The 26,777-nt window shown below is 42.5% G+C and overlaps 10 protein-coding genes across 10 annotated transcripts; 4 read left to right on the forward strand and 6 right to left on the reverse strand.

The window, feature by feature from the left end:
- Positions 1-1,328: 1,328 nt before the first annotated feature.
- On the forward strand, positions 1,329-2,054 carry PHALS_12185 (uncharacterized protein; the record flags this gene model as incomplete). The annotated part of the gene is made up of 1 exon (XM_024727686.1): positions 1,329-2,054. The coding sequence occupies one exon, from the start codon at positions 1,329-1,331 to the stop codon at positions 2,052-2,054; it is 726 nt and encodes a 241-aa protein (XP_024578239.1).
- Positions 2,055-2,248: 194 nt separating this feature from the next.
- On the reverse strand, positions 2,249-3,280 carry PHALS_12186 (uncharacterized protein; the record flags this gene model as incomplete). The annotated part of the gene is made up of 1 exon (XM_024727687.1): positions 2,249-3,280. One exon carries the CDS (start codon positions 3,278-3,280, stop codon positions 2,249-2,251), a length of 1,032 nt encoding a protein of 343 aa, XP_024578240.1.
- Positions 3,281-3,389: 109 nt separating this feature from the next.
- Positions 3,390-4,475, forward strand: PHALS_12187 (Zinc finger, B-box; the record flags this gene model as incomplete). Its single annotated transcript, XM_024727688.1, has 1 exon — positions 3,390-4,475. One exon carries the CDS (start codon positions 3,390-3,392, stop codon positions 4,473-4,475), a length of 1,086 nt encoding a protein of 361 aa, XP_024578241.1.
- Positions 4,476-9,388: 4,913 nt separating this feature from the next.
- On the forward strand, positions 9,389-10,444 carry PHALS_12188 (Ankyrin; the record flags this gene model as incomplete). The annotated part of the gene is made up of 7 exons (XM_024727689.1): positions 9,389-9,469; positions 9,536-9,584; positions 9,638-9,736; positions 9,790-9,951; positions 10,012-10,118; positions 10,183-10,269; positions 10,337-10,444. The coding sequence occupies 7 exons, from the start codon at positions 9,389-9,391 to the stop codon at positions 10,442-10,444; spliced, it is 693 nt and encodes a 230-aa protein (XP_024578242.1).
- Positions 10,445-10,790: 346 nt separating this feature from the next.
- Positions 10,791-12,455, reverse strand: PHALS_12189 (alpha subunit; the record flags this gene model as incomplete). The annotated part of the gene is made up of 1 exon (XM_024727690.1): positions 10,791-12,455. The coding sequence occupies one exon, from the start codon at positions 12,453-12,455 to the stop codon at positions 10,791-10,793; it is 1,665 nt and encodes a 554-aa protein (XP_024578243.1).
- A 96-nt stretch (positions 12,456-12,551) lies between these two features.
- PHALS_12190 (imidazoleglycerol-phosphate dehydratase) lies at positions 12,552-13,957 on the reverse strand (the record flags this gene model as incomplete). The annotated part of the gene is made up of 2 exons (XM_024727693.1): positions 12,552-13,052; positions 13,106-13,957. The coding sequence occupies 2 exons, from the start codon at positions 13,955-13,957 to the stop codon at positions 12,552-12,554; spliced, it is 1,353 nt and encodes a 450-aa protein (XP_024578244.1).
- A 3,698-nt stretch (positions 13,958-17,655) lies between these two features.
- On the reverse strand, positions 17,656-18,068 carry PHALS_12191 (uncharacterized protein; the record flags this gene model as incomplete). Its single annotated transcript, XM_024727694.1, has 2 exons — positions 17,656-17,766; positions 17,994-18,068. 2 exons carry the CDS (start codon positions 18,066-18,068, stop codon positions 17,656-17,658), a joined length of 186 nt encoding a protein of 61 aa, XP_024578245.1.
- Positions 18,069-20,550: 2,482 nt separating this feature from the next.
- On the reverse strand, positions 20,551-22,692 carry PHALS_12192 (uncharacterized protein; the record flags this gene model as incomplete). Its single annotated transcript, XM_024727695.1, has 1 exon — positions 20,551-22,692. One exon carries the CDS (start codon positions 22,690-22,692, stop codon positions 20,551-20,553), a length of 2,142 nt encoding a protein of 713 aa, XP_024578246.1.
- Positions 22,693-23,750: 1,058 nt separating this feature from the next.
- PHALS_12193 (Predicted regulator of the ubiquitin pathway (contains UAS and UBX domains)) lies at positions 23,751-24,398 on the forward strand (the record flags this gene model as incomplete). Its single annotated transcript, XM_024727696.1, has 1 exon — positions 23,751-24,398. The coding sequence occupies one exon, from the start codon at positions 23,751-23,753 to the stop codon at positions 24,396-24,398; it is 648 nt and encodes a 215-aa protein (XP_024578247.1).
- A 62-nt stretch (positions 24,399-24,460) lies between these two features.
- PHALS_12194 (exosome complex exonuclease rrp42-like protein) lies at positions 24,461-25,348 on the reverse strand (the record flags this gene model as incomplete). Its single annotated transcript, XM_024727697.1, has 1 exon — positions 24,461-25,348. The coding sequence occupies one exon, from the start codon at positions 25,346-25,348 to the stop codon at positions 24,461-24,463; it is 888 nt and encodes a 295-aa protein (XP_024578248.1).
- Positions 25,349-26,777: the final 1,429 nt, after the last annotated feature.

Below are 26,777 nucleotides of genomic sequence, written 5' to 3' on the forward strand. Positions count from 1 at the left end.
GTGTTCGTTTTGGCAGTAGCTTTAGTCGCTACCTCAAAGATCATGATGTAGCTGGCTGAGCAAGCGTTACTTTTGTTGATGATGTATGCTGGCTCTACACTGCGTGTCAAGAAAATTGTAATGTCCTATACCGCCACAAGCTGTTTATGTAGGCGTTGGTTACTGAGTTATCTAAAGTAAAGAAAGTATGGCGTACCGGGTCCACGGATTTGCAGCACAAACGTAACATTTTACCTCGGCAGAAGTTAAGGAATACCCATGAGCCAAAATTCTCTCTCAAATCTTATCTAAGGTCTTTGTAAATATTGATCAGAAGCAGGTAAGGCAAGTTGCAGTATCTAATAAAACTTGAAATCAAATTTAATTCTTCTTATTAAAGTTGGGCTGTATGAAGCGTCAAAACTTCCGCACAAAATCAAGCAACGTGGGTTCCTCAAGATCATTACAAAGATATTCAGTCAATACGACCATGGACTGCTGCTATATAGTACAATCAGAAAGAACTGTGGCGAATTCTACATGACCTTATCAGTATCCAATTGATACAGTTCTGGTGTTTTTGTCAACTGCACCAACTACAAATCAAAATGATTTAATGTCAGTGAGTTCAAGGTCTTGTGTCATGTTACCTCTGGCTTTCTACGTAAACTGGCAAGAAAGTGAGCCTAAAAATTAGCATAGCAGGTACTTAATAGAATACTATTTACACAATTATAGGATAGGCGATAGCCAGAATCTGTCGACTTCAATACTTCCCTTAGTATTGTTTGCAAAATAGAAATGCGCAGAGCCAAAGTGTCGTCGTGCAATGGATAAAGGAGCAGAGATTCACGCCGAGTCGACATGACTCGTGACTTTATAAAAGATAGTACATAATTTTAATAATATTTGTGATCTGTTATGATTTAAATCGAAACAGGCTCGTCTTTTTTTGCGAGGTGACGAAGATGCCCAGCTTCAACCTTTTCTGCATTTAGGACCCAATTTTACGCTCAATTGATAGCACGAGTAGATGGAAGAAAGTCATTTTTATAAGTATTATAGAATCTTTAAATTGAAAAGAGTAGCACGTTATGATGAAGACATCACGTTCAGTAGTGACACGCTAGATCAAACAGCACTCGCTTTCAAAGACTATTAATTGCACCCTTTTACTAAGCAAAAGGGTACCCCAACTCAAAACTTTTGGGTCATTTGCTATTTCATGTGGTTCACACTTTAAATCTTTCAAATCACCGTCTGTTCTCACTTGGCAACGTACCAGCTTGACCTTAAATTCATTACAAGGAGCACATTTTCCCCCAACAAGCGACAATCGAATTCAAGTCATGCAATCGCACAGACTCAAGCGCACTATTTCAAAATGTGTTATGGAAGACGAGTCATCACACGCTGTGGCATGTAAAAAAGTGTCATTTGGACTTGAAAATGAGCCCATTTTGTTGCCACGTGAGCGTCCACTCCACGAGGTCGAGCCCGAACTTTCGCCTACTGACGTTACTACAACAACATTTTTACTTCCTTCTACTATCCGATCGGAATTTGCGGCTATCAAGTTGGAATCGCATGAGTCACACGACGAGATCTCGGCTACTCGTATGCTAAGTGCAATTCTTGACTATTTGCGTGATATGGCACATATTTGCAACTGTGCAATTGATTTTAGTTTTGCACAATTGCGACACATGTTGCAATCTATTCCATTTGCTGTTGGACAAATGCAACATCTTGTAAAAACACGATTGGAATTGTCGTGGCCATTAGCAGTTGCATTTGTACAAAATGTATCGAATTTTATCACGGACGAAGATATTCGTGATGCGTCGGTCAGTGAGCTTGTCACTTTTTTACAAGTTTATTTGACTACTTATCCCGTTGTTGCGGGGAATATTTGTGCAAATTTACTGGAATTTTTTCGCGATATCTTGACTCAATTTAAACACTTTCTCACTCTCCGATGGCTACAAAGTGGCAAGATTACATTTCCGTGTGAATTTGGTCATAAATCCGACTCGCTATTTCTATGCATGGAATGTCATCGTGAACATTGGTAGAAGTTTAATTTTGAGAGTACATGAAGGAGAAATCAAGCAGTGCGCTGGTTCTCGAGTGTTACCGTTTTTTTAGGTTTTTAGATTGGTCAAAATTAGTAAAAAGATAAATTTTAAGTTATTCAAACTTGAGGTTAGTTACAAAAAAAAAGTAGGAAATTGACAAAAGACGGAGTTTTGTGCCAAAGAGTACTGAATTACTTTAAATATGATGGCATTGTTGTAGCTGTACTTACAATATATGCACGATACTCACGTCCAATGTACGACTGGGCAATGCCAATTGCTTGCATTTCAAGCGGAGCAGAAGAATAGTATCCATTCATATGTGAGGTTGAAGATATCAAACGATTACATTTTTTCATACTTGGTCGAACAGTTTGATGGTGCGAGAGTGCAGCTTTTGGAAGCTGTGGTTTATGCGTACAATTATTCCGTCGAATGCAGTGTAAGTCGTTTTGAGGATTTAAATTTGATGTTGGTAAGTGAGTAGCAAGATGTTGTCGTGCAGTTTTGTGAAGTGTCCACCATTTTGATTGAGGGACATACCAAACACCATACTTAACTTTTCGTGGGGATGCATTTGGACGCTCAAAAGTTGTACGTACGTTTGACTTCAAACGTTTTTGAGGTAAACGAAAAGAAATTTCTTCTAATTGTGTAGCTTGAAGTTTATTTAACGATCTTGTACGTCGTGAATCATCAGATAATGACAATGTCAGTAGCTGATGAGGAATATCAGTCGCAACCTTTGCTCCTGTTGTTTTCTGCCATAAAATCTTTGATTTTTCATGATCTTGAACTCTTTTCAAAGAATTCTCGAAACTTTTTTCATCTGCATCCAACGTCGTTTCTTCCTTCTCACGGATTTGAATTGATGGTTCATTCAAACGGAATGTAGTTGGATCTTTATGAACGATTTCACTAGTTTGAATCTCTTGTTTTAACTGATCTTTTGATTCGTCTTGAAATGCTAAATCTTCCATGTCAACTAAAATTCGATCTAACATCACTTGACGTTGAGTTTCACCCGTTAGATCATTGATTGTGCTTGACTTTTCTGAGTGTTTGCTCACATTTTGATCAAAGGATTTAAGGTTCACGAATGGTAATCGAGACGGCTTCGGAACTTTGAGATTCTGATGCTGAAGAAATCGCCAGTTCACTTGAAGATTCTCCACTGATGACAAACTTGACCTTGGAAGTGAATGCAAAGTTTGCTGCGTCATCGCACGGTGATTGCTTTGAATTTCTGTGAGGCCTTTTTTCTCTTAATATAGAAGTTTTATTTAAGAAACTTTTGATGTTTTTTTAGCCTTCATTGATGAGCTTGTACGAATGGAACTAATAGAAGATGACGAGCGAGCGTATAAAATTGATGGCAGGAATTGTACACGTGTTACATCACAGCTTAAGGGTGTAGAATGTGAGCAAATCAATGAATTGTTGATACCAAATGGAACTAGCAAGACTCGTGTGGAAAAAGTGGAAACTAGAAACAAAATAACCACGCGAAACTGCGCGGAAGTACATCAAGAACGTGTTTACTCGAAGAATCGGCGAGATATTGACGTTCACAAGCCTTGCAATCCAGTATCGATTGGTGTAGTGGATAGACAGGAATCTGGATCAAAAACGAAGCGATCGATGAAGTCTTCGCGATTGCAAGAGTATGCTTTTGGTAGTGATCGATTGGCTAGACCATACAATCTTGATTCAGCTCAAACGAAAGACAAAAGTCAAAGCGATTTAGTAATAGATCAAACACCAGTCACAAGTCACTTGAAAATTTCTACTTGTCATCGTTTGCTAACAACATCTGAAGATGCACGAGATACGCATGTTAAAAATATTCGTCGTAAGGTCCAACTACACAAATCATGGCATGATTGTAAACATAGTGAAAGGAATAATCTGGAGGTCATGATGTCTCGAACTAAAAATCATCAGATTGTATCACCTAAGGATGTTCTTGAGCTGCGAAGTTTCAACTTAGAATCATCATCGACTTCCGTGTCTGAGAGTCACTTGAGTAAACCTACTAAAGTCTCTACTGAACCTTTGAAGGTCAATGTGGCGCATGATAATGAAGTTCTTGTCTGTACATTCTGTTTGATACAAAACGCAGTTTTATGGTGTTTCTCATGCTTTACTGTCTTTTGTCAAAAGTGTTGGGAAAAGGTTCACAAGTATCCAGTCGATATGTCGAATGTTTCGACTCAAATGAATGATCTGCCTCTTTGGCCTACGATTTCTAGTATGAATAAAAGAAATCCGAAAGATGAGATATTGAAACAACGTGTAGCTACGATTGAGAAGATGATGAGACCTGGCACTTTGGTAAAAGGATTGTCGCTAACGAATGTGACACAGAAACGAATGACTCCAGATGAGAAAATTGCGATTGTTCTGCCTACGTTTTGATATCATTCATTGAGTCTCGGTAGTCGAATCATGTCGTCTCAGCTTTCTAGCAAGTGATTATACGTTGTGTTACGTTTGATAAATTCCTGGCTTTTGCATTATTTCCATGATTCCATGCCCTTAAATCGAAAAAATAAAGCTTTTGGTAATTTTCTTGATGCGAAAATTAAGGTGAAAAATGCTATACAGTAGAAAGGACTCTTCCGTTTTCCCGTACCACCATGCTACAATCTTATCAAACCATGTTATCTTGAAGCTTATCGGGTAATGTTTACTGCACCGTGACAAAGCGTCAAAAGCCTACGCAAACAGTCCTATCGCCCAAGAGAGAGAGAAACGAGCACTTGAAAACTGCTCTGTGGTTCCTTGGGCCGTCAGTTCACCACTAGGTTTTGGGTAATTTTGGAGATAGCGGATTGCGATCCGCTACATTGACACTATTTCTAGTATAGAACGTAAGGTCGGTACCCTTAGCTTAGCTTCTTCTTAGCAAAGAGCTGCGACAGCCTCGCTGCACGGAGCCACTTTGAAGCTTTGATAAAAGAACGCAAGGGTTACTCAACCATTTATAGAAAAGGGGGGGAAAAGGATGTCGAGGTATATACAGCACTAAATAACGCGCAGTAGTGATTGATATTGTCATGCCTTAGCCTCTCACCACGCAAATAATGCGTTCTGTCTAACCATATATATGTGAATAGATACGGCTGACATGTCCTATCTTGAGTTAGTGCCGTGAACAAAGTTTGCCAAGTTTTGCTTTAAAATGCAGATCTCGATCTGGAACAACTTTAACATGCAAGCCACGTTGGTAAAATTTTGTCAAAGAAACGCTTGGCTTTATTCTCAACGGTCACGATATCGCTGATGGTATGGAAATGGGCAATCTTGCCCAACCGGTCCACAAAATTTACGATCCGGCTTTACCAAACGCGCCTTTGATAAGACCAAAGATAAATGCAATGTCAATATTCTGCCGCAATCGGTAGCCTGGCCAAAAGTGTCGACGCATACGGCGAGATCTTTACCCGCAGACTCAGTTTACATGTACACAGATACGTGCTTGCTCACCTATACATGTGATTTCACCAGTACATAGCGCTCTGTCTTATTTCGATGAAGGTGGCCCCCTGAGATATCATGTGCCGCGTGCGGTAGTCTATATTGTAAACCATTGCGATGAAGAGTCACAACGTTGAGTTAAGAGTAAACAAAGGGTTGAGAAAGCGACGTAAAAAACCAGAAAAATCTTTAATGAAACATCATTCAGTACAAAATCTCTTTGCTACTCGAGGCTTTTAGCAATACAAGACATCGTGCGTTTGACGTTTTGCTTATGTATCGCTTCATTGATTGGCGGCGTGACCAACCTGATTTGCTACAATTTATGGTCCGGGCAGCACAAAAGATTGTTCGGAGCCAAAGCAAGCCGGCCAGACTGCTCTCTTTCCTCGAAGGTATGCTCAACAATAAGATAGCCACTAGCATTCTCTGCGAGAGTCATGGAAACATCGGTATAGATCACGAAGTGTAGCGCCAAGCAGGCGTGTCCTTCACTTGACTAACGCCTGCCTCATCGCAAGACAAGAAGTTATTCTCCACCGCTTTTGCTGGCGAGAATGAAGCTCGACGGTGTATCATGCTCACCGAAATCCGTTTGAACTAATGCATAGCCTATGACAAAGATTGAAGCGTCACAGACGAAATGAAGTAGTTAATCCGGATTTGATAGAGCCAATCCCTTACATCGTTCAAAACCGCCCCTTCTGTGGCGCCTAGCAGTATTTGATATCTTTCAATACGACGAGCAGAAGTATAAACCATGTCGGCGTCATCTGCACACAATTTTTGCTTAAGTTCTCGCCGCAGTGATGGAGGTATCAGTGGCTCCTATGAGTAGACGCTGATGATTATTAGCCAGGTCAAGAGCAATCCGCAAGGCTCAACGAAAATATGCTCATTTTCAACATGAATGCTTAATAGATTGACATTCTGCGCCCAATAAGTGGCTAAATCTAGCTTTATTATACGCATCCACTATCCGCTGCACAATTTTTTGGACACAGAGGATCGGTGCCGAGTAGGAACGTATACTCTCGCTTACTGAGCTCGCTTTTCGTTCGAAACGGAAGAAAACTTCGACGACGTCACATTAAAGTCATTATGTGCGGCGCAATACTTTGTTTTTTACTGGGTCAATTTCATGACGCATTTTTAGATCATTAGGCTACATGCGCGTGAGTCTCTAAGTGGTTCGCTTGATCCTTGGACATACTTGTTCCAGTATTCAGACAGTGCTCTCGTGAGTCCTCAACAAAAAAAATATCCGTACTCATTCAGAATTAACCTTGGCATTACAAGCATCCCTAAGGAAGGCCCTACAAGCTTAACGAGACCCCTATTGGAAGGATTACGGAAGAATGTCGACCCCAGTCACTAGATTGATGATGATTCAAAGCTCTCGCCGCAAACCCGTGGATATTCACTGCTTGTACGGCGGGTATGGTCGCCGTACAAGCAGTGAGACCTGGCAGCATCGTTGCGCGATGATAAGGATGGATCATCCTTAATTACTTCAGTTCCTTGTCCATGATAAGGATGGATCATCCTTAATTACTTCAGTTCCTTGTCCTTATTCTCACGCCTAGTATTTGTTTTGCCGGCTTTTACACAGGAAACAGTGGCACCAACCCGCTGTGACTTATCACAACGGGATCACCAATTGAAGACCGCGACGCATAGGCACCCTTTTCCGTCGTACCAGAATCAATCTCTAAGGTCACCAACTAGCAGCCAAGATTAATTGTCTCATCAGAAATATACTCTGTAGATTGCAATATACAGTTGCAACTTTACCTATTTCACTAAGACTTCGGTCCATTCCAGCTTCTTTCTACTAATCGTTGCTCAGAGCACTTGCTAATATTCTCGCTTATTTTCATGAACTAATGAATCGCTTCTAATAATCGCAAATCCAGGCCCGCGTCTGATGTGCGTTTGCCACTAAGCAGAGGTCGGGTCATGACTCATCAAAGATCCACTAGAAATATGCTGGATGTTGAACGGTTGTCGCCAAGGATCACACAGTAAGTAATGATGTTAATTCAAGTAGTGACTGAACCTGCTAATTTAGGTTTCGCTAGAAAACATTGTCGCTCCACCTCTGACGCCGGTGAATCTGGTCTTAAAGAATTATTTTATCATCCAAAGACTATGTCGATAATCGTATCTTTAGTGCTCTTCCAAATCTGCTGACCAAACGACAAAAACTGCTTCGCAAGCAAATTGTGTGCTTGTGACATGCTTGCGACTTCCATCAACGCAACAAGCTCAAGATCGGCTACGATGCACCCTCGTCGCTCATCCCGCGCTGCGCTCCTGGGTCAAAACATATCGTTGCAAACTTTCGTGGCGTTTTTGATAATAATTTAGTATGAAAGAAATGGGCCTCTTTTGCATTCTCTAATGCTTTTTATATGATATGTGTTACGTGGGTCCTACTTTTTACGCTCTCACCCTAGGCTTTAGTGCAGAGCCCTGGCCGGAATTTTATTTAACTTTATGAAGCTGGAGCAGCTGTGTGGGCGCTCGTTGTAGCGAAGAGGAACCAACTTGGACTTTTCCAGTCATTTTATGCTTTGCAATGGTTACACTTTCTGACAAATCATTATTGTGAAAGTAGTAGATGGACGTGGAAGGCTTGCTTGGAAAAAGGTGATGTATTGCTTAGCGAAATAAGCTAACGATGTGGTCATCGACATGTAAAACGTAATATTTTTAGTGTTATGAGTAAAATAGCGTTATTAAGCGCGGCATAGACGCTATGATCAAGCTTCGTACTACCGACTATGTGCTCAAGTGCTTAATTATCATGATTTGATACCTATGCGATATATATTTCGTATAGTTAGTGTATATCAAAGTGTCAGGTTTTGAGTAGCCCCATAATATAAATATTGCTGCATAACTGGTTGGTTCGTACACCCTTAATAGCTCAGTTGAAAGACGCTATGTATTATCTCACTACACGGCAATACCTACTCGGCCCTGACCAAGATTTTGGATCAAGGCAGCCGGAGATAGGTTCCTGAAGTGGACAAGCAAGTCAAAAAGTTTGTCTACTGACCCAGCAGTGAGTCAAAAGCGAGAACACTAACAAGAACAAACGTGCAAGAGGGTCTTGCAACCAGCGGGTACACTTATGCAGCGACTGGGGCAGGTTGAGTTTACCAAGAACTTGATGTTGCTGCGGCGGTGAGGTCCTAGCGCGGATGACCAGCTTTTTCCTCAAGGGCTCCGCGCTCTGCCACCATGTACCCGCACATTACCTACATCAAGTATAGCCGCTTTCTGATAGAACGCGAGGGGTGCACAGCGACCTGTTAATTGGCTGGTCTAAAATGCTGGTCATCTGAAAATTTGGAAGTCATGCACATGAAAACTCTTAAATAAGCAGCAACGGAAAAGATCCTTTCAAGTCCAGATAAGCTTGATGTAATGAAATTGAAGAGAAGAGCAGATTATACAAACTTGTTTTCAACTTACCAGCATCAGCAAAAAATCTGGTCAATTTTTCTTCTCTTCTCTTCTGTTCTTTTCTCTTCTCTTCTCAGCTCATCAGGATCACACGAAGGGTTGATGAGCTCTAAGCTTCTCGGTCTATCGCATGTACTAATTCTTTTCCATAGTATCGTAACGCCTTCTGAAATGTAAAAGAAAATTTGCTACTACGAATATATAATGCAAGGTAGATGTCGAAGTATTTTTCGGACGAAAAGCAAATAAGGGAGAGAACGTCTTGTTACTATGGTTTTTAAACGTTTTAATTCTGTCTATTTTGTGTGAAGCGCCTCGATCGGTTTCATGGTTCTGTCCTCAGCATTCTTCAAATTGTTTAGACTAAAAGCTTCACAATGGTCAAAGATGAACGGGAAGGAGTGATCCACTCGCACATTGATCTTGCAGAGGCAGCAGCGAATGGCTCGTGTGCAATGGCACGATCAATACTGATTGCAATTCGGGCAAATTGATTCTTAATGGGGTGTGATTCGTATGACTAGGTAGATTTTCTATTAGACAATGGCTTGCAAATCGATACTCCTGGAAAAGGTTCGACAAGAAACTTGTCACTGTATAATACTAACTTGAAAGATCTAAGTTAGATGGTACAACACCGCTATGCGCTGCTTCTTTGTGGGGAAATGATGTCATGGTCACGCACTTACTTGACAAAGGTGCTGATGTTTCTGCTCAGAACGAAGGTAGGAATTTAGCTGAAATCCAAATATCTCCATGAATTGACGAACAGCAATAGGCACAGGCTGGACAGCTTTACATGCTGCTTCATTTCAAGAACACGGAAAGGTCGTGCGGATTTTGTTGGCTCACCAAGCTGATCCTAAATTAATGGACGCAGAAGGGCGACGAGCAGTGGACTATGCGAGCATTTCAGAGGCTATTTGGCCCTTTTTTTCTGGTACAGAAATCATGTCTTTTATCGTTAGTGCTTCATTTTGTTTATTTATTGTTTCTTCAGCCCAAGGATGCATCAAAAGCCAGAAGTCGGAGCTGTTAGCAAAAGGAATAATTCGTAAAATTCAAGAGCAGCCTGAGCAAAGCCAATTGGGCGAAAAGAATGATAGTGTAATGCTACAAGACTGTGGTTGTCGTACGATTGCTCACCTCCATTACTTATTTGTAAATACAGATCTCATTTATTTCCCGTCCTGGATCTGCCTATACAAGGGCCCAAATGCATCCACCGCTTGCTCATCGACACAGTCCTGCACTTAAGGTACTTACATTTAAAAATCCACTGATTCATTGTTGGTTCGACACTTATTTGAAATTGAACATGTCAGTCACGCGATGGACGAAAACAGCAAGGGCCCATCGATCCGCTTGGTGATGTTTCCACTGACTTCAAATCGAACCAACAGTCCCCGTCATTCAAAAGAATGGGCATCTAGACTTGTAGTTGAATCAGCTTTAAAATCATTGCGGTCGAAAGTTTAAACGTTCTTGTCATTATTTGGGTAATGACGACGATTTAGGCTCATATCTGCACCAAAATCATCGACAATCGCTGCATATGCTTCGCGGGAACGAAGAACAATTTGTCTTTGGTTCTACTCTTACTATCGCAGCAGTTTATACCTTACCAATTAAGTTACATCAGATAGTAGAATCCATTTTCGTCGTCCGAAGTCTATGAACAAGCTTTTGATGAGCAGATTCACAAAATAGTCATGAAATTCTACGAACGATCATTGGTCAAAGTGAAGCAGAGAAATTGATTTCATGGCTAATTTCGCGTTATGCGAGGCTTTGCCCGTGGATCCAAAACGTGAGATAAAAAAGATCTTCGCCTTCTGGTACCTTTGAAATTTCATTAAAAACAACTTGGCTCCAAAACATAACCAGACGATCAGGCAAAGCATCAATTTGACGCACTGGAGCATTTTCCTCCAAACTTGTTTGCAACTTTAGTGTCGTCTGCTTTTGTTTTGCTCCAGCTTGATTGAAAAAATAAATACACGTGAGTTTGTATCCATTATCTTTGTCACCGGTTCCACAATCTAAGCGCAAAGGCTGACGATGACCTGACGGTAATTGGTGAATGGCTGTACAATGGGTGAATTGCGCACATAATTTGGCTCTTTCGGCTCGCTTGAAATTGATTTCATAAGGTAAAGCATGCAGCTTTTCAATCAATTCGGTCAAAGCAGGATACTCTTTCGTGCAATCTTGATGCTCGACAAAGCGAAGTTTTGCTCCGATCGGACCGTCAATGTTGGTTTGTTGCCGACTCAAGATATGCATGGCGTCGATATTGGGAGCTGTCGACAATAACAATCCACTTTTGGCCATTCGCTTGACGTCATTAAGCAGTAACGTAGTCCACTCCATTCCCATGAAATCATTCATAACTGCCACTCCTTGCACGTTACTCTGTGCCTCGAATAATTCTTTCAAAAAGACCTCATCTAATTGATCCCAAGTAGCAAAGTCTGATGTCGGATCTGCGAGTAATCGCGCGTCATTTGCAAATGTCACGTGTTTTTGATAATTCACACGATGTACCATTGCTAATACTTCTCTGCCAAATGCCTCTTGCAACACTTGAGGCATGAGCAAACGTTCTGTTGTTAAATCCATGACATCACCTTGATCAGCGCCTTTCTTCTTTACATTTGTCAATACACTCGCTGCTTTGGCTTCTACTTTCGGCATTAAAGCAAGTAATTCTTCTTCATACCATGAATCTTCTAACAATTGCTGTAAATTCTTCGGTGCGTGCACAAGCTGTTCTTTTGGGATTCCAGGATAAATAAGTCGCTGAAATTCGTCTTCTTGTAGCAATTTTGCAAACACACCGTCATCAAGCACAACACGTTCTCCTCGACTATTAATTCCACACTTGTTACAACCATCAAGCAGCTTTTTCAACATTAATTTCCACGATCGTCGAGTCATCTCTTGATCTAAACCTTCTTTTTCGGAATAAATCGAGGAGATTCCTTTATCTGCTAAAAATCCTTTTTTTAATACATTTTTTCCATCAAGAAATCGTCGAAGTATCATCAATCGATCTCTTGCTTTCTTTGCTTCACTTGACGAAGCATTCTTTTCAACATGTTCATATGCTGCAATTGCATTAGGATAATCGTGCAATGCCTCGCATGCTTTTGCTTTTCTTAAATATCCTTTAATCCAATCAGATGACAATTCAATTGCTTTCTTTGCATCATCAAGAGCTTCTTGAAACTCTTTTAATTGATGACATGCGGCTGAACGATTTCCATAAAGCAAATGATCAACATCGTGTAGTTGAATTGCACGTGTATAAAGATCTTTGGCTTTTTGAAATTCATTACGTTGAAATGCTTCATTTCCTTCTTCACGTAATGTTTTTGCTTGGTCAACAGCATTTAAATCGAACGAGCCGTCGGCACCTGCCTCGACAACAAGATCTGCCATATCTTTAGATGAATAAAAAGCCTTAAGTTATTATCAATTTACTTAAAAGATCACAAAATAATGCATTTCATGCAATTTTATTCTAAAATGTAGTCTTTATGCTAAAACGCCTTTCGTACTTGGAATTCCTGCAGTGTTGTCGTATTTCACAGCATTGCGTAGTGCTACAGCCAATGCCTTAAAAGATGCTTCAGCACGGTGATGATCGTTTTGGCCACGAAGAACATCAATGTGTAACGTTATTCGTGCAGCGCTAGCAAATGACTCAAAGAAGTGCGTAATCATTTCACATGACAACTTGCCAATCTTTGGACGCACCAAATGCAAGTTAATTTCACTATGTGCACGACTCGAGATGTCTACAATAGCACGAGCTAAAGCCTCATCCAAAGGTACGCACGCAGAACCAAAGCGAGCGATTTGAGCACGACCACCAAGTGCGACATCAAAAGCTTCGCCTAGCAATAACGCACAATCTTCTGTCGTATGATGATCATCGATCCAAATGTCACCTTTACAGTCGAGTTGCAAGTCAAAACGACTGTGTTTTGCTAATGCTGTGAGCATATGATCCAAAAAGCCAATTCCAGAACTGATCTACATGTAAATGTTAGGGAAATTTCAAGAAGTTCTGGCATCTTACCACATACCTTTGACTTGCCTGTACCATCCAGCGCCAACTTAATACTGATCGACGTCTCTTTAGTATTTCGTGAAACACTGGCTTCTCGATTACTACCATTTACTGCAGCTATAGATGTTGCCTCAACATTATCTTGAGTCGGTGGAATGAGGTCCAGTAGCTCACCGAGTCCTGGTGTCAACACCACAGATGCTCCAACTGTTTTCAATGCAGTGATCATACTTGAAGGTTTCTGCTCTAAAATTGATCGAGCATATGTCTGCGGGGTTAACACACCGTATACTTCTGTTCCAGCCTTGTACCCAGCAATGATATCGTCCACAGTGTCTCCAATCATAACAGCACGTCGAGCATCTACATTAAGTGCTTTTAGTGCTAATAAAACCGGTTCAGGCGATGGCTTGGGTGGACAGTCTTCCATACAAATTCGTACTGGAAACAGATTTTCAATACCGTGTGTGGACAAGAATTTGACACAGTCTTTGCGAGGTCGACCTGTGACCACAGCCATTCCTTTGGGCAAGCGACGCTGTAATTCATAGAGTAATCCCTTCGGTATCAGCAGCGTCTCAAGCTCGCAAAGGCCCTTTGTACTGTCAGTTCCTTGGTAAAGAGATTCAAATTGGGCGGTGACCGCTTCTAAAGTAGGAGATGCATTCGTGGAGCTGAGCCCATCGAGAATGAGGCGGTGTGTCAGCTGCCAATCATTGTTCGCATTACCCGCCAATTTGAGCTGATCAATTGTTTCATGCGTAACTTGGACGCCAAAGTGTTGCGCAGTATCGATGATGGCTTGACGATAAGACTGGGAAACCTCGGCCAGCACTCCATCCATGTCAAGTAGCAGGGCTTCCATCATTTTTGTATAGGGTTATACCGGTTATACAGCCTACCCAGAATTGGGTATATATATTTTTTGGGAAATATTCCAGAAGATGACACACTTTGAAAATTGTGACACGTTTGTGATCAATTCATCCAGTGTAAACTACACAGTATTTTACCAACTGTAGCCAAACTTAGGTAAGTCGAAGTTCGAGGAGGAACACGCTAAAGTTCGTCCAGAAGAGATGTACACCCTAGTAGAATGGTGTATGCCACTATAACAGCGGTGGTTAATAGTCACTTCGACTGAGTCAAACGGGATTAATCCCTGGGCACATACGTTCTCGGGTAGCAAGTCACAAAACACTTAGTAGCTTAAGCGAAATGAATTTTATGCATCTTATATGAATTTTTGTTTCACGTTACGTTTCGCTATCAGGGCTGAGAAAGACAACACGTGGCTCTATTATGCCCAAGAATGCAACACCTTCCATACTTGTACGGCTTGCGTGGGTTATTGGCTGTTTCTCCGCGTGACCTGATCGTCTCTTCCTCGGTCTGCCTGACGAACAAACTGGGCTGGTAGTACACTAGTATCCGATATGAGCTTGTGCTCATCGGTAACCTCAATCGAACCAACCGTATCCTGAATCTCGTAATCTTGTAGCACAATCTACTCTGTCGTGGTGATGGGCGGAAAAGGTGCTGTGTTAGTCCTTAGAGTTGATCCATTATACAGAGTCCTTCGGGGTGTCGATGCACATCACGATGACGTTTTCGCAGCTTTGGGACAAGTATTTGAGCTTGTTTGGGAAACCGATTACTTTGACCAGTTTACGTGGCTCCATGCGCAGATTCTGTCCATAAAATTTCTTCTGGAATCGCACGGGCTTGATGGGGTACGACGGCGGTGATATTTGCGAAGATCCAGCATTTTGTTGGAACGGGATATATAGTGACGTGAAAGCGTCAACATAGATATTAATGATCAATCCGTTGTTAAGGGTGGTAAGTTAATACCACGCGATAATGATTATCTCTGTATTAATTGTACTCGCATTAGCGCAAAGATAGCGTGGGCTGTTGCGATAGCGATTATCACACATAAAGTAAGTCTTCACGCTCAGACAAACAAAGAATAAGCCAGTTCCCCCTCCCATTGACGGATGAAGCCTGAAAGGTGCAAACGTGTAGCGAGTCGAAGAGGCAGTCATCATCGATAGTGAACTTCATAATCGCGTGACGTAGTACTTCTTTGATTTTGTTCATGCCGTTAATAAATTGCAAAGGAAACTGGAAAATTGGCTCGAGAATCACCACGATGTGACAAAAGCCAAAATGAGTCAACCACAACGAATCAAGCCAGAAATCATATAATTTACCGCGAATAAGTAAAAGGGGTCTTCGATGAAGTTTCACTCATCTTTAAAGAATTGCTGGCACTTGTCCAGATGTGAGTCCAGAGTGTGTGTGGGCGTGCTAGAATCTTGGAAATGCGCAGTGAATGCAAGCCTACCATTTGAATACTTTTTTCAGCAATGGTTACACGGGGGCTAGAACCCTCAACCGCAGCGTCGTCTGCATTGTGGTATACCGACTGAGGTATACGACCGCTTGCAAATACTTCACAGTTGTACGTCTAAGCTTGTCTGGTCAGCTATGAAATGTGTCTGCCCACCACGATAGGCCCTTCTCAGAATAAAAACCATACAAAACACAATAATTACGTGTTGTATAAAGACATCATGCTGAGCGTTAGGGTGCCCCAGTCCAAGCAGTCATAAGGAATGAACAAATAACGGTAAATTTGTGCACTTAGACTTTGAGAGTCAAAGCTTTTTCTGTGCAAAGTGTACGGCAACCGCGTCGCAAACTCATTTTGCACACAACCCAAATGGCGCTATTTGCTGTGCAAAATGGTATAAAATTGGTCTTCTCCGCACCAAATATAAACAACAGTGTTGTAGCCAATTTAAGTAGATGGTGATCTGCAAGTATTTTCCTACTCTTTGTGATAGTTTATATTACCGGCGTAATGTGCTTGATATTACTAATACGATACTCGAGCATACATTGCAGCCTTTCAATATGAATGTTTCCACCCTTGTTTCCGTGCTCTGGACAACTCGCACGGTCATAAAAGGTATTTCCGGATGCACGTTAAGGCTGGAGGTGCTGCGTCAATAAACTGTCTAGCATTGCTCGCGCGTTAGATAGCCCCTGGGCAGTATTTTTTAGGCATCGGTGTTCGTGCAACAAACGTGGATACATCTTAATTATTATATGCATACACAATTCTCCACTTGCCATCCGCCTTTCTGACAAAGAGTATTGACTCCGAGTGAAAATGTTTACTTATTATCACCAAACTCGATTCGTGCTTCAAGCAAATAAAAATGTCAATGTTTTCCATACTGTTTGTTACCTTCATATAGGTCATAATTTTGTGATGCAGCATTTGGTTCCAAATCCAAGTCAATTTTATGATGCATTCCTTGAAAGCGTGGTGGGTCTCGACTCACTGCGTTGTCAACGTGAAATTAAGAGTCGACTAACTTCATGAGGACATTTCACTTTTTTTTGCACTCATTTCTCAGTCCGCGTTTTGAATAATGCACTTCTCATGGATCAGAGAAGCTGAGATCCTCATCTCGTATTAACCACACCATTTCCGTGATCTCACCGTTTTCAATACTTTGATTACCCCCTGTGAATCTTCTAGCTAAAAGAGAGCTCGTTGTGATGGCAAAGACGGGACTCTTAAAAATCCTCGGACTGCCTTGGCCACTCCAATCACGAGTGTATGAATTTTCTGTTTGCCAGCCTTTGGAGCTTTACTGTCCGCACGGTGGGCGTGTCACATGGTCGACGGTATCATAACAAGGATTGACCTCTATACGTACCATCAGGTCCTCTCTCTTCCCTCTTGCAATTTGCTTTTGCCCGTCTATACCGCCTCTGACAGGAGACTGCAGTACACAGTCACCCTTGCTTGTCTCCACCGGTTTTGACCACGACGCACAGCTGACCCCCCCCCACTCTACTGTTTCGAACACACAAACAGATGTGTAAGCACACAAGATCACAGCGAGCTTTTAGATACAGTTTAAAGTCCTATCCGAGGTACACTATGGGGACCACGACGTATCGTCGCTTGATCCCTGTCTCGGTATAATTGCACTCTGGGGACCGCGATACACGATTATTTTCTGCCTTAGCGATCCACTACCGCATCTGACACCCGAGCTTTGCTCAAAGCTTTTGGCAGTATACTTACTAAGCATTTCGGACTATTCCTAGTTCCTCATCGAGATAGATGTGGCTTCCAAATTGCGCTAATTCGCGCTGCACTTTGGTGATAAAGTGTATAATTTACAAGTACCAGAGTATTGGTATTTTATGAGATTATAGAAGTACGAAAAAGAGGAATGGGAGGGTTTCGGGGCGCACATGGTTAGTCACATCGTTCTATTACTTGATATAGTAAAATGCGTATTTTTAGAATAAGACTTGATAGACTTAAATCTACATACATAGATTAATAGCAGAGCAAACTATCAGTAATAGTTACTTTAGACGCTTGATTTCGCTCCTGGAAGGAACGCACAAATCTGTACGCTCACTAACGCGACCTTTGTATGTCAAAGCTTTTTCTATACAAATTGCACGGAAATCCTGTTGCAATTAAATTCAATTGTAGTCGGTCCCATAAACGAGTCGTTAGAGAGTTGTTCATTTTGCGAGTACGGAGAGTTCAAAGCGCATATACCTTAGCGCAATCAATTCTAATGCTTTAAGGCTCAATTTTGCTTTAGACCTCGTTTTCTGTTCAAAGAGACCCAGCTGTAATCAAACACGCTGTCTTGCTATAGTCTCTTTTGAAGAGTCTGGTTTTAATTGAAATGTTGGTTAGACCTTATTAAATGCATGCAAAATTCGCTGCTTGTTGCTCGATTTTTTGACACAGAAAGTTGATGCCGCAAAAGAACCTTTTTTTCTCTCACCAGAGCACAATCATACTTTTGTAAGACCCTGCAATATTGTCAGTTGGAACGAATGACGTTTAGTACCCTCTCAAAAGCGATCCGTATACGCCAGTCTGCATTCTTTGTTTTGATCCTTCGGTAGTGGCGCGCACTACACATGCCGGCTGAGCACAGAAACGGCAAAATATTTTGTCACGGCTCAAAACTTCACATAATGTTATTTCTTGATACGACTTGGATGTCTGTGACTTAAGAAATCAGGGTAATCGCTGGCTTGCCAATAACGCTGAATATTAAACAGCTAAATACGCTAATGTCTGTCGATGGTCCCGACGGGATCAAGGAACTGATGGCCAGAGAGCCAGATGCAGTAGTCGCTCTTCATCATTTTGATGATACGCTTACGAGACACACTCAAGAATGCTTAAACTGTGCTCTGTGGAAGAGCAAAGGGTACTCAACAAGGAGTTGCTGCTGTTAAGGCGGGGTGGGACTGAAAATCTTACTTCTGGATGAGGCAGGTTGGTATGGACATGAATTTGGCCTTGCTACAAACGGAGCCGCGCATGCTACCTTCAGATTTTTAAGTCCCGCGTGAACGGGCACTCATGTGAAATATTTCCGTCAGATGCCGGGAATGATTGCACCGCGTAACCCGGTATTTTGGGTGCATTTAAAGCTCTTATCTACCCGACATGGGAGGCGGGAGCTGGTGGATTTTGTCTATTAATCAGAATACTCTTAGCCGTAATGGAGTCTGACTCTCTCCGGACGGCTGTAACGGATACCATTTTCATAGTAAGAGTGGCACGCACCGAGACCTTACGCGTTTATCTGGCCTCTTTGAGAAAACGATGAGCGTCGCATTCAATGAGAATCCTTCATGCCGCACGGTCACGTTGGAGTGCTGGGAATGCTGGTTCTACAAGCACGCCGGCGGCGATGGGCTCAAAGGGGAGAGAGAGATGATAGCTGCTGAAAAGCTTCGCAGAGCCCGCGGATGTTCTAGTCATGCCTTGTTTGCCCCCTTAACTCCCGGATGAGAGTCGGGTTCTCTCACAAGGGTGGACAATAAGCCCCTAAAGGGGAGCCATCAAGGTCCAATAAACGTAGGGCAACGTACGAAAAAGTGCAAAGTGGTATTATACATCGTGAAGTTGATAGTCAACACTTATAGGAGAACATCAACGTTATTGACTCTGTAAAGCTGTGAAAGTCCTGATAGATTTAAAGGCGTCGTGCAATCACATTCGACGCGCGACTGTTTAAAATAGCAGACAATAACTGATATAATGAGGATGCCAGGTATGAATATGTATCTAAGCGTCTTGCAAACAGGGCTCCTGTCCCAGCTCTGGATCCGAATTCTTACTCCTAAGTATTGTACGGCTGGAACACCACGAGCCATGGTTTGATAAGGAGAAAATTATAGATATTTACCTTTGCCAGAAAGCGTAGTGCTTTTGACGCGAGCACAAAGCTACGATAGCTTCCGTGCAGAACATGGGATTGCCCAAATTGCTAAAAATGGTAGCGTTCTAGTCGCCTCGCAGATTTCGGATACAGAAGAGGCAGCGAGCTGCATCCTCAGGAGATGGACTAGTTATCGCAGTCAACAGAGTGAGTCCCAATTGAACCAAATAGTGCAACTGTATTTTGTGGTCTCTATGGCGTATCTCTGGCGGGCATGTTTATTGACTTTGAATCAGCACACCCGCTTATTAACGCTCCAACAGTTTTATTATTCTTCTCTAATCGGTCTCGTAATTATACACATTTTGTCCTCAAAATGTGGACAGCACCGTTTGATATAAATTTGAGGACGAATCAAACACCCAATGACTGATACATTGCTCAGCAAGACCTTTGTAGAACGAGCGCTACGGCCAGAAGTCGAGTTGCAATGCAGAGAAGCTCGACGATGCGTTGGACGAGGTTGTGTGCGAGTAGACGATGTGATTGTGAACAAGCAAGATAGCTGCGCACATCGTCCAAAGTCGTCTATCACTCTCAGCATGCCTTCGGGATGATCACCTCCAACTCATCCTGGCTCCGAACTTGCGGTGGCGAATCTGTGTCAAAGAATCTGATCGTCATTCATATTTAATCACTGAGAAAAATAATGTTTCCGGACTCTGTAGGGTTTAGAAATTGATGGAAGACTGGACTGTAAGATCCGTCGCATCCTCAGCTTTACAGCATTCCTAATCTCAGTGTTTAAGCTAGCACGTAGCTGTGTACAATTAGCTCTAAAGCGTCTTTCGCACTTTAGCAATCCTGTTATCGGCTTCGACTATTCGAATCCTGGGGGCTATGAAGGTGAAAAAAAAAATCGCTTCCATATCTAAATGCCAACTTATGATATACAAAATTTCAAGCTTTAGTCTTTGTTAACAACCGTCTTCTTTAACTTTGTCTGAGCACATGCCTTAAAGAACGATACTATTGCCTTAAGATCCATCAACGAGTATTAGAACGCGGCTATATGTCAAGAGGCTCATACATCATTTCTGCTTACTCACACGACTGTTACTGGAAGTGTTTATAACATTCATGAAAAGTATTTAAATCGATCAATCGTTAAAGCGATGAGACTTAGGACCTACAACTTTCCAAAACACGTTAATTTGCGCGTTGTATTCTATCGAAGATTGGGGATAGCACCATTCGCTCCAATGTGCTGTGATTCACTCTTTGACGTGTGGTCATGTGCGTAAACAAGTGATTGAACTGTACTTGAAAACCCATAACGTGTGACCATGGATTTTCCGACCAAGACGATTCCAGCTCTGAGGAAAATTGCAGGATGTAGAGAATGGAGGTGGTCGCCACTCATAATTTCGAGCGACGGAGAAAACCGTACTAAACTGCGCGCGCGAATGGGATTATCAAGCATATCCTCGACAGGAAGGCGGTGATTGTGAGCCTTGTTAGTCCATGTTGAGGCGGATAGCATAGAAGAATCCACAATCAATTTTCGAGTGGGACTTGGAAGAGGGGAGACTGAATGCATTAACATTTTAGTACTGCTTCTTGCACGAAAAGACTTCACTGATAAATTTTTGTTTGCTTCAGACTGAATCGCATCTGCAGAATCATGCATTGAGCATGAAGGCTGCGTAAGTTTTCCAATGCAGAATCGTGAAACAATAAAAAATCCAACAGTCAGGACGCTTATACCAGTCGTGGTCATTAGTGGATAGTAAAGCTCAAACAGCGTCTTTGAGGAATATTTGCGCGACGAAAACGTGTTTGAATAAGCAGTAGCACTTTCAAAAGAAGACCTGTCGATCAGCAGCTGTCGCCCTGGACCTTCATTAAAAAGTGGTCCTATCATAGAATCACTGGCAACTGCGATAAAGATGCTTATAGCCGTTATTTCCAACGGCGTGATGTATGTTTGTCGAACGAAAGCCAAAGCGCTATCTTCGCTGATGGACACAATCGTATCCCAGATAATATTGACACATATAGTCACTAAATCATAAACTCGAAACAACGTCAACAATGCGTGTACAGTTCCAGCATTAAAGTTACCATCGCTCCACAGGTGAGCACTGGGAATCATATATATCCATGTCAAAAGTCTAGAGATAACTGTGAGCCATACAACGACCGAACTCCGGAGCATACCAACTTGTAGGGTTTGGAAATAATCTTCGACCTCAAAGCCGCATTTTGAAGTCGAAACAGAAGAAAATTGATATTCGGAAGCAATAAGTGGTTTCCACAAAGGCCAGAGCATTAATCGTGAGATTTGAGCAAGACTACACATGTTTAGCACTAGTAAAGTTAGATCCACTAGAATCATCAATATGTATAATGATCCGGATGCAGATACATTGCACCGTGACTTGACATCCAGAATTGGTCGACCATTGTCATGATTTGAGTCGTGAATTGTGGATGAGCTGATACAATTCTCACGTAATAGAAATGTCATGCCCATAACTTCGAATCGTTCGGCCTTTAACCAGGCTTTGTCTATCATAAATTGTGATGCCATACGGGAGGTGTCACTATCGATGAAGAAACTCTGGAAGAAGCTGGGACTTCCACATCCAAAAATGGATGAATTTTGCAATTCAATGCCATTGATGACGAGTCCTTTGACGCAAACTGCAGCAGAAATCGGCACGCTGTGGCTAATCACATTAAGCAATTCAATCAAATTCGTCTCCACATTACTTCCAGGTATAGCAGCATAAACTTCGCGAGATTTCAAGTGAGGTGGATCGTTAGTTACTTCATCTGTCAGTAATACACTTTCGGATGAAAGCTTGTTTATAAAGTTGTAGCGGTCTTGAAACTGGGTTACAATGGTAGAATGACAGAGAGGTGGCTTGCGGTGTTTGTACAGAAGCTCACATGCCATCCATGCCATGGAATCAGCACGAATTTCACTTGTAAGAAACAAATCAATGGCTCGAATTGAGCTACCGATCGAACAATTCTTCCCAATTACATGGCGAAAGCCATTCGTTTGTTCTTCTGTTATGACATGAATCAATGAATCGCATTTTTCCAGAAAAGAACTCCACCCTGAAGCTCGCTGAAAGTGTTGATTTGTGTATAAAAATGGTTCTGACGGTTGTAACGAAGCTAAATTCGACGCTGGGAGAGAAATCGTCTCAATTGTCGTGTCGTTTAGTCCAATCCATTGCAATTTAAACGAAAGATCACGCACATCCAGTAGCACAAAAGAGGTAGCCAAGATCACATCCAACAGTAATGGTAGCCAGCGTGGATTATTTCGACGAGAGATATCTTGATCAATTTCCATGAATGGTATCTCTTTGTACACGAAACGACGCGAGGTGATTACGAATCATTAGGTGAAAGATTAGTCGAAATTTAAAAGTAGATTACGAAGCATAATTTGTAAGAAATAAAAATTACTCCTTATTTAGTATACCGACTCTTATGATCAATTATTTCTTATCATAATTGAATATACTCGAAAAAGCACAAATGGAGTTCGACTTAATATCACGCAATGCAAAGTGGAATCTCGAGCAGAAGAAACGTCGCGAGCAGGCTAAACGCAAAGCAGAAATGGAGAAACGTAAGCGTACAGCAGCTACAAAGGCGCTGGAAGAGTTAGAAACGCTTCAGAAACAGAAACGTATAGAACGCATTGCAGAATTAGAGCGTCAGGAGGAATTAAGACTCGAAGAGCAGCGACTGACAGGCGGAATTACGTATTCACAGCAACTTAAACCAGTTCCTACTACAAATGAAGGTGACAAGATTACGCTTCCTGTATCGACTCTAGAGCAATTGAATCCACAGAATGCACTTGAGCTTGGCGTCTTTACATTCGAGCTGTCGTTTGATGAACAAAGTAATGATGACATGGTGAGTATCAAGAGGCAGACACATGCTGGAGTACTTGAATTTACAGCAGAGGAAGGAACTGTGGGACTTCCTCCTAAAGTTGCTGCATCACTCTTCATATCTACTACTCAACTTCCAAATACTATTCGCGTACGCTTTGTGCGACTTGAAAAAGGAAAGTTTGCGAGTTTGCAGCCACGAGGTAATGGATTTGGTGAGCGTCAAATTGATTTCAAGCATATTCTAGAGCGCTCACTTAAAACACACACAACTTTGACGAAAGGTGATGTATTGTTTGTTCGACACGGAAGAGAGACGTTTGAAGTGCTTGTTGCTGAGCTTAAACCTGAGCAAGCTGTGAATATTCTAAACACTGATCTTGAGGTGGACTTAATTCCATGTGAAGCAGTAGAAAAGAAAAAAGAGGCTGATTTACGAAGAAAAGAAGAAGAAGCACGTGAATTAGCGTTAGAGCACGAGAAAGAACAATGGAAAATGAACAAAATGGCAAGTTTAGCGCTTGAGCCTGCTCCAGATGCGATGTGTCATGTGAAGATGGTGTTGCGGATGCCGGATGGACAACATACGCGTCGGTTTTTGCATTCGTCGCAGCTTGAAAGCGTGTTTGAGTTCGTCGAAGCACTTACTGGCGATGAAGCACGGCATTTTCAGCTGGTAGCGACATATCCTCGTCGGGTCTTTGGTTTTGAGTCTGTAAAGAAGTCGTTGCAAGAGCTTGGATTGAACACTCGTCAAGAAACGCTTTTCGTTGAGCGAGTGGTTGAATCCGTGCCTGACATTGATGAGATAGAAGAGTCTGATGGGGAGACACCAGATGATTGTAACGAACTACCGGACGCATGGAAAGTAGCTCGACAAATATTAGAAAAGCGGCTTGATGAAAGCATGAACTCTACTATTTCTCCTGCAATACATGCTATGGAACCGATCATGCCCGTAGCACAGTCTGCTGATCAAGAGATGAAGTGGCAAGCTCAATTGAATGAACTGGACGAGATGGGGTTTTCCAATCGATCGCTTAATATTGAGATTCTTGAGCGTTATCAAGGTCGATTGCTTCGTGTGGTGAATTTTTTGTCCGAAATGGGTGCAGCCTTTGATAGCAGTAATGGAGCCACAGTAGAATACTAAGCGTAAGACTGGTGATGTATCCACAAGGTTTCTTTTTCTAGCTTTATTCTATCGTTGCTAGCTTATCCTAAAAACCCAACGCGCTCGACTCTGTGTCCTGCTTTAATGTCTCGATTTCTCTGCTCAGACAGCGCGTTCTGTAAAAGATGAAATAGTTCTTTCGATCGTGCACAAGCTTCGTCAATCATCTGCTGCATTTCTTCTAGCTCAATAGCACCAGTACCGCTCTTCTGAACACCACAAACACTTCCTTCTGGGTCTACAGCTACGCTCATCTGAGCTGTCGTGCATAACTCTTCTTCCTGCATCGAATCCGTGATAAAGTAGTCGCCAATTTTACTCAATGTCACACAAATGGGCCAATGCTGAGCCATCATGAGCTTGCCAGCAGCAGGATCCATATCCACTTCAATGGTTTTATCCTCGCTCTCGACGCCCACTAATCGCACAGACGGGAAGACAGTGTCGTTTAGCGCTGCGTAGATAGCAATAGAAATGATATCTGGTACATTTCCTGTCGATTCAAATACCATGACGTCAATATTAATTGACCAAACGCTTTCGCCCGGGATGATGCAGTACTTTTCAAGTTCAGCATTAGAATGTGAGCATAATAAGCGCGTCATGAGTTGAGACAACTCGACATTCAATTCCTCTACAGCTCGACCATAGAGTTTAGCTGAAATGGATGGACAGCATGATACACAGACTTGAACAATGCCCGCGTTGGGAGCTTCAGGGAGCGGAGATGCTACCTCGAGCTTCACAGAGGCCAATACATCGGTGCCTGACGCCTCTATTGACGCCCGCGCAGACCCGTTGGACTGTGAGAGAAGCGATGTCTCGATTGAAATGTTACGATATGATAGACGATCGCGTCCGTCTGCGCGCACGTCGGCAGCGACGCCCTCAACGATGTATTTCTTCTCAGATGCGCTGATCTTTAGCATTGGTTTGGATGGAGTTTGCTAATTCAACATATTTTGTTCAAAACTACCGAATAACCTAGTCCTCTGATAACTCTCGAGCACAAGACCATTGAGTAGAATGTGCGACAGTTCTTGAATTGCTGCTTTAATGAGCCGCTAAATTGTTAATAAATGGTTTCCGGCAAGTGGATTTATGAAATAAAGCCACGAACATAAAGAGGTAGCTAGATTATAGCCATTGTATTGCGGAGGTAATGAGTGCTTTTCTACACAAGTGGTTAATGTCCACTACTCGAGTCTTAAATCTCTCGCTTTTAATGATAATGGTATGGTTATGGTGTGGCTACAACGTTACAAGAAGCCACTATGTGGCGGGACTGCCTTGACTTACTTGGCAGATAACGATTTGCTGCACCTTGCTTAACAAAGGGCTTCACTCTTGGAGTCCGCATTAATCTACGTGAGAAGATTGGTTACCGTTTAAAACGAGTCCGCTCACATATATACCATTGTACGAATAAAATTGATGTGTTGATGCTCTCTCAAAAAAGCTTTGGCTCGAATTATCAATTACGCAACGAGGCGCCGACTCGAATTATCGCACTACGTATGCATGGCATGGATACACTGCTGCTAGTCTTGTTGAAAACATAAAAACTGAATAAACATTAGTATTAATTCGGCACACCTATTCTAAGATTTGGACTATAAGTTGGCCAAGATTCATCTACCGGCTACAAGCCGTTCTACATGAACGAGCTGGTTCACCCTCGCGTCCCGCTGACGCCGCCATCCCATGGCTCAGGGCTTGATGGGGGAGGAATAGCCGAACGGCTAGCTGATATCAGCCCCCTCATCATCCGCCAAGAAGTCGATGACTTCTTGTCTACCAGACTGAGTGTCCCACGACACGCTCGCGATGCGATGGCTGAAAGCCAAGACCTGTAGAAACAATATGCAGATGAAAAATGAAGAGGCAAACTGAAAAGCTCTAAGGTCGGAGACCTGGTTTTATTAAACTCTAATACCTGCCTACGCATGCAGCCTCTGCTATCTTCTTGACGAAGCTTCGTCCACGGTTCATTGGAACATTTAAGGTTGTGGCCAAGCGTATACGCTAAACCTTCCCAAACGGATGCGCACATACCCGGTATTTTACGTGGGTTTGCTCAAGCCGTATCGGGATCCGGCGCATGAACGCCAGAGCGGATCCCACGGGCCCTCGGCCACCCAGAAATGAACCAGCAACTAGTTCTGAGCACGGGTGCAACAAGCTCCATCTTCAATGGTGCCAAGCGCCCCGCCGTTGCCTGTAGCGATGCATTTGCCTGCTCCACGGCTAGGAGTAGCTCCGGCATAGCGCGGTAGCCTCAAGGCGGGGCAGCCGGTAAGAGCGTCCGCACAGCGATATGCTACTTCAGCATGACGCTCAACGGAGCTCCGATCACGA

The sequence above is a fragment of the Plasmopara halstedii genome, assembly GCF_900000015.1.
Source record: "Plasmopara halstedii genome assembly, contig: Scaffold_614, whole genome shotgun sequence".
In the NCBI taxonomy this organism is placed as follows: domain Eukaryota; phylum Oomycota; class Peronosporomycetes; order Peronosporales; family Peronosporaceae; genus Plasmopara; species Plasmopara halstedii.